This window comes from Uloborus diversus, chromosome 7 (assembly GCF_026930045.1).
Source record: "Uloborus diversus isolate 005 chromosome 7, Udiv.v.3.1, whole genome shotgun sequence".
Classification (NCBI taxonomy): domain Eukaryota; kingdom Metazoa; phylum Arthropoda; class Arachnida; order Araneae; family Uloboridae; genus Uloborus; species Uloborus diversus.
The window spans coordinates 99,976,979-99,990,222 of NC_072737.1; the positions used below are offsets into that span (position 1 = coordinate 99,976,979).

General features: G+C 33.3%; 1 protein-coding gene across 1 annotated transcript in view; it reads right to left on the reverse strand.

The window, feature by feature from the left end:
- LOC129225820 (molybdenum cofactor biosynthesis protein 1-like) overlaps positions 1-13,244 on the reverse strand; it is a 48,238-nt gene that overhangs the window by 28,560 nt on the left and 6,434 nt on the right. Inside the window, exon 2 of the mRNA XM_054860335.1 lies at positions 1,635-1,728. Coding sequence (XP_054716310.1) covers positions 1,635-1,728 — 94 coding nt within the window. The remainder of the gene's footprint in view (positions 1-1,634; positions 1,729-13,244) is intronic.

A 13,244-nucleotide genomic window follows, 5' to 3' on the forward strand; every position in this document is an offset into this window, starting at 1 on the left:
TGCATTGTATGTAGAATCCTATTCTGCATCGAGCCATATGAATGCAGTTCTTCAAAAAAAAATCCCTTTCAATTTTCTATCAGAGTTAACAGAGTGCATGTCCCATCCTTTGCATGGGCCAGAAAAAAGTTTTTCCTCTCTACAAAATTATCATAATGCGACTTACGTTTCTCTGGCTCTGAAGTACAGAACTGACACAGCAGAATATGCTGAAAAATGTGGTACTTGCCCACGGCTGACACCACATTTGAGCTGACTAACTTAAAGTGAAGCGCAAGGTCCAGGCATTGCTTCAATCGATAAAACATTTGAGTGTGTAAATGCTTTTTATGTAAAGATTCTGTAGATTAATATTCCTTTCTGTTGGGAATTTTTTATGGTTTCGTTTTTGCTCATGCTGTTGCTGAGTCTAACTTTAAATGTGCTGTGAATAGTTAATTAGTTTAAATCAGTGTTTTGGATTTTAAGTCGTGCAAGAAATGTAAAATTTTAGTATCGTGTTAGCACAAGACCTTGTTATACAAGGGTTCCCATAATTTAGCTCATCCTGTTAGATGGAAACTGCTGAAAAAGCCACATTTCTTAAAAAGTTACTACCTATAAAAAAAAACAATTAAGCGTTCGGGTGACAAAACGTTGTTTTTTTGGGGGGGGGGGGGGGAAGTTGAATAAAACTGATGAACTCAAAAATGGTTCAAACATATCCAGAGTTTCTGTATCAGACTCTGAGACTGTGATGTCTTCTTCCACCTACAATTTTTCCACAATTGAAAGAATCAGTTTGTGAATGTTGATCCATGTTCGAATAATGTTTCCTTTTTTTATGTGAAGAAAATATTGTTAGATTTGCAAAGAGCAAAAGATGTCAAGAATTTGTATTGTAAACTATATAATACTCTTGCTCAATCATTTAGGATTTTTTATATTGAAAACATACCCCAATAATCTATTGAGTCCAAAACAGTGCCTGATTTTTTTCATACCTCTCTATTAGAATTGCTAATATAACACTATGTTCACATATTTGACGAAAAAATTGATGTGAGTTCTGTAATTTCTTAGATTATTTTGTAATTTATATTTAAGTAACAATTTAAAATAGCACTTCTTAGTTATATTTCCTACAAAAGTAATTTAGCTCTCAAACAGGTAATGACCGATTTAGTGCTTTTTGTTGACACCTAAAGAAAAAACCTGAGTTTAAAAAAATATCATACAGATGACTACATTCCCTTGAGTATGACCCCCCCCCCCCCCCCGAAAATGAAATCCTGTATCCGCCCCTGCCTAGCATGAGATAAGATATTTTAGCAAATTGGAGCTAAAATACAAAGCTACTGCAGAACATATTTGACATTTTTAAAGTCAGTTTCAAAACATTCAGATTTGAAGTTGACAACAACAGTAAATTAAATTCATCAACTTTAACAAATGCTTCTACTAAACTGCTGAACTTTGGAGAAAAATTTAATCAAGTTTCCCAGAGATTTGTAGGCATGAAAGTGAAGGATTTTTAAAATCCAGCAGCTAATTACATAAAGTTAATCATCAACTTTAATATTTTTTCCCAGCTAGGAAAACTAGAATTTTCTCCCCACAAATTAGTACATTCTATGATCAAATTGTGAGCTTACACCTCAAGTTACACTTTTCTGTAAGTGATATCCTTAAGTAGTTGTGCCTTCGTTCAAATGTATCAATCAAAGCTGGTGAAACAGTAGAAGAAACCTAAAAATAAGTGTAAAAAAAATTTTTTTAAACAAATTTTCAAAGAAATAAACTTTAACTTTATTAAAACAAATCTATATTCTTACAAGGCATTTAATAAAATTTCATCTGTCATTTAAAAGAATGGGGGGGGGGACTTTTTCTGCATGTCTTCAAAAGATATAATACTTCAATAAAAGCATCCTTGCAAAAATAATCACTAATGTGGTATATATTTTGATTACACATAGCAATTTTACACTGGAACAGAAGTTCTCAAACTTTTCCAATTCATGGCACTCTTTTAGGTATTGGAAGTACCTTTTAAGTACAGTAAAAACCTGTAAAGTTGACCACCCTTGTAAGTTGACCACCTGTCTATGTTGACCGCTTTTGTCAGGAACGGAATTAGTCCTATCTCATATAACGAAGGAAAACCTCTGTAACTTGACCACCTCTCTATCTTGACCACCTGTCTATCTTGACCACCAATATACACCAGCTTTGGTTTGGAGTATTGTAAAAAACCCTTTGTAAGTTGACCACTTGGTTTATTTTTTAAAACTTTCTTCAGCAAATTATTTTATTTTATTATTTATTTATTTATTTATTTATTTATTATTATTATTATTATTATTTTGATAGCTTTCCAAAAATGTTTTTAATGCTTTGATGACAGACTAGCATTTTACGAACTAAACAGCAGCATGCTGCTCTTTATCCTCCAAACTTGTTTTTCATTTGTTGTTCTATTTGAGATAGCTTTTTGTACTCTGTTCAATGAAAATAGGTGTCGGTAGAAAAGTTCAAAGTCTTTTCTTTCAGTTAAATATGTTGTGGCAACACAGGAATTGTGCTAAAAAGAGCAGCCCCGGATCTATACATTTTGGGCCCCCTACAACAAAATATGTACGGTCCCTCCCTAGTTTCTTTTAGCAGTGTCTATTTGTAAAGTGAATCAGTCTTGGTGCCTGCTAATGAGTAAAGTTACATGTTTCTGGTGCAAGGGATTAAGAGATAGGACATTTTAATTTTGCCTTTATGAACTGGGAGAGTCGTGCTTATTGTTCTTTGTGCTATTAGTTGTACAAAAAAGGCTTGAAAAAGAAAGTTAGTTTAACTTGAGATTAATAAAAAATATGAAATATTATATTAAAACTAATAAAATTATTGAAAATGGAGAAAGCCAGAGAAAATTAGCCGGCACATATGGAATTTCTAGAACTACAGTGTCTAATATAGTTAAAAACAATGAAAAAATAACAAAATTATTTGAATAATATTTTTAATTATTGTTTCACTTTCAATAATGTTAAACAATGAAAGTGAGTTGAACAGAAAGAATAAGGGTGAATTACTCAAAAAATAAATACATTGTTCAAGAAATGACAAAAAAAAGAAAAAAAAAATCATTACCGCCCTTTATAAGTTGACCACCTGTCTAAGTTGACCACCAAAGTACTGCACCGCGAGTGGTCAACTTACACAGGTTTTACTGTACTTTGCGTCACTCCTCTAATCTCCCGCATTGCCACGGCACCCACTTTGGGAACCCCAGCACAAAACTTTAAATACACTAGACATTCCTTCAACATTCTATTTTTGCATTTAAAAAATTAATATTTGAATAGCTTTGTCTCCTTAGTTTACGAATTTTACATTGTAGCTTCAGTTATAAACATATTAAATAAAGCTCAAATTCTTTGAAAATGGCATTGCTAAAATGAATACTTGATTTGAAGAATATATGCATTAATCTGCGTTCAACATCCCTTCCTACAGCTAAAAGAATTTGGTTTCTGTTTAGATATAAAAAATTTTTCAAACTGAAACTTGTCTCAAAAACAGACAAGTTCAATTTGACATATTTTGAAAATCACCCATGATTTGTACATAAAAACAAAACTTGTATGGTTAAAGCATGAAAATAGTTGAAATTTTAGTATAAAACATTATTAACTTATTTTCTAAATAGAAATTACTGTATATACTTGCATAAGTCAGGGAAATATAGTGTTTAAAGTGAGGGAGTTGACTTATAGGTGGGGCAGAATTTCCGAAAATTTTCAAAGAACAATTCTTAGAAAAAACACTCAAAAACGTCAACATTTTTTCAATTTTAGTCTAATTTTTTTAAGCAGATGCTAAAGAAGTAAATACTCACGCATTCTGCTATGATTTAACATGGTCTGACTGAAATGAAGACTAAATAATTACAGTAAACGGCCGACTACGCAAAAAGTGCAGGAAACGCCATATTTGCGAATTTTCCCGATAGTGGCCAATTATTGCTCATTTTTGCAAAATAATGTAACATGGTTGCAGCGTGAAATTTTATTGATATTAAGTTAAAATAAAAGCAACAAGTAACAAAAGTCGTAACAGGGAAATCGAACTCATTACAAAAATCGGGATCGCAGAACTGAACCCTTTTTGTGCAAAAGAATACAAATCGGACATTTTTAGCATGAAATTTTTTATTGCATTACCTTTCTCTCTTTTTATAACTTTTTAATTCAAAATTAGAGGGAAAGCACTCCCATTTTTTTCAGAAAGTAGGGACTTGCAGAAGTGGAAAATCAAAAATTCATTTCTGTATCAGCTTTGTATCAGCAAAAATATCGATTTTGTATCTGAACAAACAGTTTGGCATCAGTAAAAACATTTGTTTTCAGGGGTCGATCCAGGTTTTATTTTTTGGGTCCCCATTTTGTGAAAATGCAAAATATTTTTGTGAAATTTCGTTATTTTTGTGAAAAAGCAAAATATTTTTGTGAATTTTTTTTATTTTTGTAAAAAAGACCTTTTTGTGATTTTTTTCTTGGAAAAGATTATATTAAAGCATTTTTAGCTGTCGTATCATTATAGAAAAGCTTTAGACAGGTTTCAGGGGTGATTGCAAGTTCTTGAAGAATACCTGAAAGCTGTCAAGAGGAAATGCGCTGGGGGAAGGGGGAAGTAAGACCCCTAACATTTTATTCGTAATTTGACACATACATTACATTTATTGCTTTTTACAAATATACATGTGCAAGGTACACTTTCATAAGGTGAAAGTCTCACAACAGATTTCCTGTTTGCCCCTCTCAAATACTTTAAGAGCAATGAAAATTGCACATGCTGCTGAACGTAATGATGACTCCTAATAAATACAATATGAACAGACTCAAAGATATCACATATTTCTTAACACAGAAGTGAAATACTCATTAAAGATTCCATGTATGTGTTTGAAAAACTTAAAAGTAATAAAAACCCAAAATAATACTGCACCAGCATTCAGCGTTTATTTTTTTGACTTTTGACATTCTTACAGAGTAGGTATTTCGTTTAAAACTTTGCAATTTAATGATGTTAATAAATATTTAAGAAATTTTATTTGTTTGCCTCTTAACAAGGTACAGTAAACATCAAAAATGCGAAAAATTCGTTTACCATGGCCGATGTAAGGAAATCAAGATCTTCAAAACAAATAAAAATATAAAAACAGCATGTAAAATAATTTTATTAAAGTTATTTTAGAATTGGATTTTGAAACTCAGCACAAATTAATACTAAATATATATTGCGTAATCAAAGTAAAATTTAAGATTTTCCTGAAAACAAGCTACCAATCACAAGTGTCCCTCTCCCGTCCCCCCTCTGACGCTCTCAAGCAAAAACACCTCACGCAGCAAGCAAAAAGATAAGATGGGGGAAGGTGGAAGAGGCTCCCGCGTAGATGCGTACACATTTGCGGTTAAAAAATATTGTGAAAAGGCTGCCTTTTTATAAATTTTTGTGAAGGGGCTGCTTTTACGACGCGGAATTTTGTGAATGGGGCCGCTTTTGCGATGGGGAATTTTGTGAATGGGGCCGCTTCTGCAACGCAGAATTTTGTGAATGGGGCCGTTTTGCCATGCGGAATTTTGTGAAGGGGCCGCAAAGCGGCCCCAATTTGGCGCTGGATCGACCCCTGGATTTGTAAAGGTGTTTTGTCAGTCTTGTGACGCTGTCAGGTGAACCTATAGTTTTGTAACAGAATTTTTAATTTTGTACAAGACTACTATACGATTTGAAGCAAATACAAAACATTTGCAGCAAAACAGCACATGAATAATTTTTAAAACTCAATTTGGTAGCAATTTTGTCATTTAAAAAAAGTGCAAAAAATTTTTTTAGTAAATGTACGATTAATATCTTGATTTTCTTCAAAACATGAAATATTAAAATAAGAAATAAAGTAAGCTAATTTAAAGTAACATAGGTTAAAATAACTTCAAATTTTTCAAAATCGTTGAAAAATTTACTGGATGCAAAAGTATTGAAACTTAAAGCACAGCACACAATTTTCGGGGAATATAAAGAATTCTCTACCCCCTCTTTTACTTATATGCTTCTTTTTAGCTTTCAATGACAAAAAATGAATGCAACTGCTATTTGTTTTCTTGTAGTGAATGTTCGTGAACAATAAAATCACATTTCTGGCGCAGTTTGGTGCAAAAATCACGAATTCGGCCATTTTGTATCAGAATTTTTAAATTGCCGCAGTTTAGCACAGATTTTCCACCCCCTAGACTTGACAAATACGAGAGTTTTTGGTTTTCCCCCCGATTTTCCTCCTAAAAGTAGGCGGGTCGACTTAGACACGAATAGTGGTAATCAAACCAGGAAATAATAATGTGTAATTACACTTTCAAGTTCTGAAAGAATTCAAGAATTTGGAATATCATCCATTCAATAGGTTCAATCAGGGGCGGACTGGCCCTAAACTTTTAATGTGGAAAAAAAAAATCATGCCGGCCCCATCTAAAAAGGTTTGGCTGTAGTTTTCCAAACCTAAAAAGTTTCTAGTGTGTTTTTTCAAAAAAAAAAAAAAAGGTTCCTCCAGCACTTCCTCACTTTTCTCCCTCCGCTGAAATACCAAGTTTTTTTTTTTTTTTTTTTTTTTTCAGAAATCCTTATTTAACTTTTCATTTCAAGCAAACTAGTGGACAGATTGATTTAAACCAAGCATACAGCAAACGCCCATAATATAAGATGATATTTCAAGGATCTAACTTTCTCAAAAATATTTGCAAGCTTAAATTGCTCTACGCAATAAAAAACCACTGTGAAAACTGTGTGGTTTCTTTGAAAATCCGCATTTAAGAGTATTTCGTTTATGTAAAAGTGAAAAAAAATCTTATTTAAAACAAAACGTAATACTGTTGAGGCAGTGAGAAGCAAAGGGGTGTAACTAGACATTTTCAAGTTTTGAGTAAAACTCGCATAAAGATTACATTCTAGGTATGCTTTCATTGAATTTTTTTCTAAATCATGCTGTACAGCGGCACCTACCAGGGCTGCTAGCAGAGCCGTGTCCAAGGGGAGGGTTTTAGGGGTTAAACCCCTCACATTGGCGAAAAATAATAAGGGAAATAAAGAAAATATGTTTTTATTTTTTTCTTTTTTGGCTTAAATTAATTTTAATGTAAAGTTTGTGTTCAGCGAAGGGGGGGGGGGGGGGTTCTTAACTTTCTCTCTTTTCTTAAGTTTTTCTGCAATTTACAACTGTTAAAGCTTGATCAACTGAAATAATATTTAGGAAAAACTGAGATGGAAGAACTGCTGAATGATCTATCAATGCAAAGCATTAGTATTGCTTATTGTAAGGAGGTTATGATAAATTTAGCATGTGTGCTAGCAATGAAAATGCATTAGTGATGGTGTTTGGTAATGTAATTTGCATTTGCAATAACCTCTTTTTTGTTTAGTTTATTAAGCATTATTTCAGTTATTTAGAACATAAAACCTGGCAGAGCCGTCGACAGGATTAATGGGCCCGTATGCAACTTTCTTCAGGGCCCCTAACTTTTTACTTGAATCTCCTCTTTCTTCGCTCTGCTTTTACATAAATATCCTAAATATTGTCAATGGGTCTAGGTCTAATAAAAAGGTTTTTTTTTTGTTCTTTTTTTTAACTGAAAGTTTTTTTTTCTCAATTAAAATTGCTTTGCTGTGCTTCTTCTTAATCAAACTTTGTAATGTTATTAAAAAGAGATTCTTGTATACAGGGCTGGATTTTGACTTAGTGGGCCCTAGGCTAGTTTAAGTATGGGGGACCTTTTTCGTAGCTCGGACAACATTATATTAGTGGCAAAACAGGCTATTTTTTAAGTTTTTTTCCCAACTATGTGTCTTCCTCTGGCACATATAGCGATATAGCCGTGAATGTGTTTTTAAAAAATGTTTTGTTATACTGTATTTTTTTTTTTTTTTTACCTTGGACGAGCAGGGTTTTCAGGACAGTTATACAGGGACCTCCTTTGAGTTGAAGGTAGAATACCTCAAATTTGAGGGGGTCCTGTCGTTTCTCCCCCGTAAATGTATTTGAAAAACGCATTAAAAAATTCTGCATTTTGAGGTCTTTTAAGAGGTAATTCGAACTACAAAAAATCAGCAAAAATAGGAGAACAAAATACAGAAATGTTTTAAACTTATGCACTCTTTTGCAAATTAAGGCAATACAAAAGAAAAATTGCCCTTGGTTCAACAAATCGTTGATATTTATTGACAGAGAGGAAAAGCGAGAGAGAAGAAACGATATGACACAAAGTCTATCACTTGCTCACATCGACTTTCGGTTACATATTTTATTTTTCGACCCCGTTAGTTTTGATTATCCCTTTTACCCACCGACAAACACAACGCTGAATCAATTGAAAAATTATCTAGATTAAACAATGCATAAAATTCTTTAAAAGAAATGGTGGAAATATTTAAAAAATAGATACTAATGAGAAAGTAACACCCTCTTACCATTCGGGAAGTTCACCTAAAGCTATAGCTTGTTCAGCTTAATGGTAAATTCAACACTGACTCTAATTAATACAGTGACACAGGGGAGCCCCCCCCCCAAGAGAAAGGGCACCCCCTCCCCAAAAGAAATTTAATGGCCCTGCTCCCCCCCCCCTAGGTGGGCACCCTTGAGTGACATAACAGTGCCCCTTTCCTTTTTAGACATTTGATGAGAAGTGCTTCGTCCAAAATGTTTTCCCAAATTAGGCAACCGTTTTTACTTTTGAAACAACGCTAGAATTAGTTTCATTTTGTATCACTGAATTTAAAACTCAAATCAATACATATTTTAAAATATTTCATCAAACTGAGTTGTTTGCCAATGTTTTAAGTCTCGAACGCTAAAAATGCAAGCGCTTTTTTTTTTTTTTCCATTTTTTACCCCTTGTATATTTCACTACAATTCTGGTAATCTTTCAGAAATAAGCGTTTTTTTTTTTTTTTTTGTTTTTTTTAGCCTTGTAATTTACACAAAAGAAAAAAAAATCATATTTATTTTTGGTTGATAGAGTCGATAGTGGGCTCTGAAGGTAAGGACAAAACAAAAATTCTCACTTCGAACTTGCAAGCTTGAAAACTTGTAATCTCTAGGAGAAAGAGTTTCTTCAAACTAAAAAGCTTTTTCTTTTCTTTTCTTTTTTTTTTCTTTTTTAAAGAAAGGAAAAAGTGGTGGGAGGGATTTTTTCTTTTTCAAAGGCCCGCTTCGCGGGCCCCCAAATCTCTCACGGGCCCCTATGCAATGCATAGGCTTGCCCCCCCTTCTCGACGGCCCTGAAACCTGGTATACATTCTACATTATAAACGAATTTGTGGAGACATTTTAATATTTATTGCAATGTACCGCGTAGTAAGCAGGTTTAATTAAAAAGTAACAAACAAGATTTGATTAAAGCGAACCTGTAAAATGAAGGATTACTTTGGTCACCTGCGCAGCCAAAACTATCCCTCAAAAAAAAGGGGGGGGGCGGGGTTCAGCAGCCCTTCCAGGTGTAAAAACGCCATACTGGGATCGGCAGTTTGTCGTAAACTAAAGGTTGCGGGGGGTTCAATTCCCCCTCCCGCAGGTAAGATTAAAACCCCTCCTTTTATGAAAATCTGGACACGGGCCTGGCTGCTATAGTACTATCTCTTGCCCCAAGACAGAGGAGGGGTCCACCTACCATTTGTACTGGTTATCTCCAAATTTTTAATTTTGCCTCTTGCATCCCTTTGCTTCTCACTACCTCATATGGCCATGAGCGGTACTATTTACTCTTTAGAAAAAACTCTTTTTTTAAAAGGTCTTTTCTTAAAATTGTATTGTACGTATTCAAACTAATGAAAAATTTCATGTAAACCAAACGTAATATATCCGTTCAGAATGAATATATCACAGATCATGAGACAGTGACAACTGATTGGAAATATCGGATAAGCCCGAATTACTCTACAAAAAAAAAAAAAAAAGTCACCATTTGTCTCAGTGAGAAAACTGATTTTCAAAGGTATCTCTCAAAATGTTATCTAGTGAATGAAATTTATTTGTCAGGTTCTGAGAACTAAAGTAAAAATCATGGGATATACACTTGGGGGGGGGGGGGGGATTGCGGTCTCCTCCTCGGGCCCTTGGTTTTAACGTAGATTTAGATGAGTTCAAAAGAAAATGAATTAAGTTCAGGAGGGCCATGCACAGTGGCGCACACAGGAATTTTGCAAGGGGAGGGTCCAAGATCGAAAGCCTCATTTTCATATTATGACCCAATACGTCGTTAAACATATTGACTTGATTTTGTCGATTCGCGAGAACGGAAAACAGTAAAAAATAAACTATTGAATAAATAATTAGCATTTTGTAATGAAACATACTTAAACAAATTAACAGAAAGCAAAATAATTTTACGCTTTTACTTTTCTTATAGTTAAGAAATGGATTCAGCAAAGCAAATTCATCGTTGTAGAAGCAGCATATGGTTATAGAAGTTCATAAATTATCATTTTAATCTATAAATACTTAACTAAAAACATCGTTTATTATAGTGTATTCATTTATAATCACCATTCTACTTCTTTTAGGTCATTTGTTGTAGGAAAAGTGTACAATATTTTTGAAAATCTTTTAGCATAACAATTTTATTTTTTCATTTATTAGAACTGAACTTATTGTTATCTTTGTTTGGAAATATTTTACGTACAAAATACATAGAACCGTAATCAATCGGGGAAAAAACAAGACCTATGGGAGGGGTCCGGACCCCCTGGACCCCTCCCTTGTGTGCGCCACTGGCCATGCACATCCTCATATCTTGGACAAGCATACGAATTGTACTCAGGACAGGTTCTGGATACCGGAACAAACCATTCTCTCTTCTTTTTTTTTTTCTTCAAGTTTAAACTGCCAAAGTTTTTCATTCTTCCAAATCCTAAATTTTATACCAAAAAAAAAACAAAAAGGAAAAAAAAAATGTTCTGCTGTCTTTGAAAAGTATATTAATAATCTTAGCTTATTATTTCCCTTCAAAAATTAATTACTCTTGTAAAAAAATCATAAAAAATGTGTGTAACAATAAGTGGATAAATTTGGTACAGTATTTAGGCTTTAAATTAAAACTAAGCGCACTAAAATCTGTGTAAAGTTGACCACCCTTGTAAGTTGACCACCTGTCTATGTTGACCTCTTTTGTCAGTAACGGAAATAGTTCTATCTTATATAATGAAGGAAAACCTTTGTAACTTGACCACCTGTCTATCTTAACCACTAATGTACGCCAAATTTGGTTTGGAGTATTGTAAAAACCCTTTGTAAGTTTACCACTTGGTTTATTTTTTAAAACTTTCTTCAGTAAATTATTTTATTTTATTATTTATTAATTTATTATTATTGTATTATTATTTTTATTTGATAGCTTTCCAAGAATGTTTTTAATGCTTAGATGACGGACTAGCATTTTACTAACTAAACAGCAGCATTCAGCTAATGCTGCTCTTTTTCTCCAAACTTGTTTTTCAATTGTTGTTCTATTTGAGATAGCTTTTTGTACTCTGTTCAATAAAAATAGATGTCAGTAGAAAAGTACAAAGTGTTTTCTTTCAGTTGCAATAGGTTGTGGCAATACTAGAATTGTGCTAAGGCCCGGATCTGTACATTTTGGGCCCACTGCAACAAAATGAGTAGGGCATCTCCCTAGTGGCCAGCAGTGCCTATTTGTAAAGTTAATAAGTCTTAGTGCTAGTTTTTTTCTTCTTTTTTTTCTTCAATTTCTAGGGCCGTTAGCCCCCTTGAGGAAGTGATCCCCCAGCACTGCGGGTACGCAGATATGGGCTTGCTAAAGAGCCCTTCTGGCTTATTTCAAGTGCAAGGGATTAAGATATAGGACATTTTAATTTACCCTTTATGAACTGAGAGAGTCAAAACACATTGTTGCTCTTTGTGCTATAAGTGTTACATAAAAAGGCTTCAAAAAGAAAGTTAGTTGAACTTGAAATTAATAAAAAGTATGAAATATTAAAATGAATTGAAAAAGGAGAAAGCCAGAGAAAATTAGCTGGCAGATATGGAATTTCTAAAACTACGGTGTCTAATATAGTTTAAAACAAGGAAAAAATAACACAACTGTTTGAATAGTATTTTTAATTATGGTTTCACTTTCAATAATGTTAAACAATGAAAGTTAGTTGAACAGAAAGAATAATGAGGGTGAATTCCTCGAAAAATGAATACACGGTGCCAGAAATGACAAAAAATATTTCAAAAAATCATTACTGCCCTTTATAAGTCGACCACCGGTCTAAATTACCACCAAAGTACTGTACCGCGAGTGGTCAACTTACACAGGTTTCACTATACGCAAAAAATACCTAATATCGATTTTACGTTGCTCTAAAATTTGTTTTTTTTTTTTTTTTTTTTTTTTTTTCAAGGAAAGGGGGTAAAAGGTAAGGGGGGCGACGGATAAGAAAATGTTGGAAATCACTGTTTTAAATATTTATACAGTTTGTACTTTTGTGAATTTTATCTTTGCTAAACGAAAATAGATGATTTGGACGGTGTTATACAAAAATGAGTTACCCAACAAAAATTTTCCAAAAAATAATGAGTTATTCACATAGGTTGGCAGATAAACTGATACACTACGGGGATACAAGGACGATTTCAGCCGAATTCTGAATTAATATGCCATCTATGAAGTTCAGCTTAGAACTCAATTTACTCAAAAGTACTGCTTGGTGGGTTGACCCATTTTTGTGTAACACCGTCAATTTGTTATAATTATAACCGATACTTCAAGTTCTTATTATTTAAAGTGCTGATGACAAAAAATAAATAAAATAAAAAACACATGATGATTGAAAATATTAAACTTACCTAAAAAAAATTCTTGTCACCGTTGGATTTAAAACACATTCAATCCCTTTGAGCAGTCCATACGGTGTATAACAAATGACTCGTTTTTTTCCTCGGAGACGAAATTGAGGAGATTTCAAAATTGTCTAATTGGTTGAGAAAGTCATGGATCTATATGTTGCAAAGTGCTGGGAAACATAACAAAAAAAAAAAAAAAAAACGAAGGATGAAAAGGGAAAAAAAAAGTTTTTTAGCAGACGTTTTGCTCCTATACATTCTATTCTTAGGATGGCGCCTTTCTTTTATTTCATTGGAAAAAAAGGTTCAACGTAATCTTTTCCCAGACAGTCTCAGATCGTCTCAGATGGCCACAAAAAAAGATCCCCACCCCCAATAA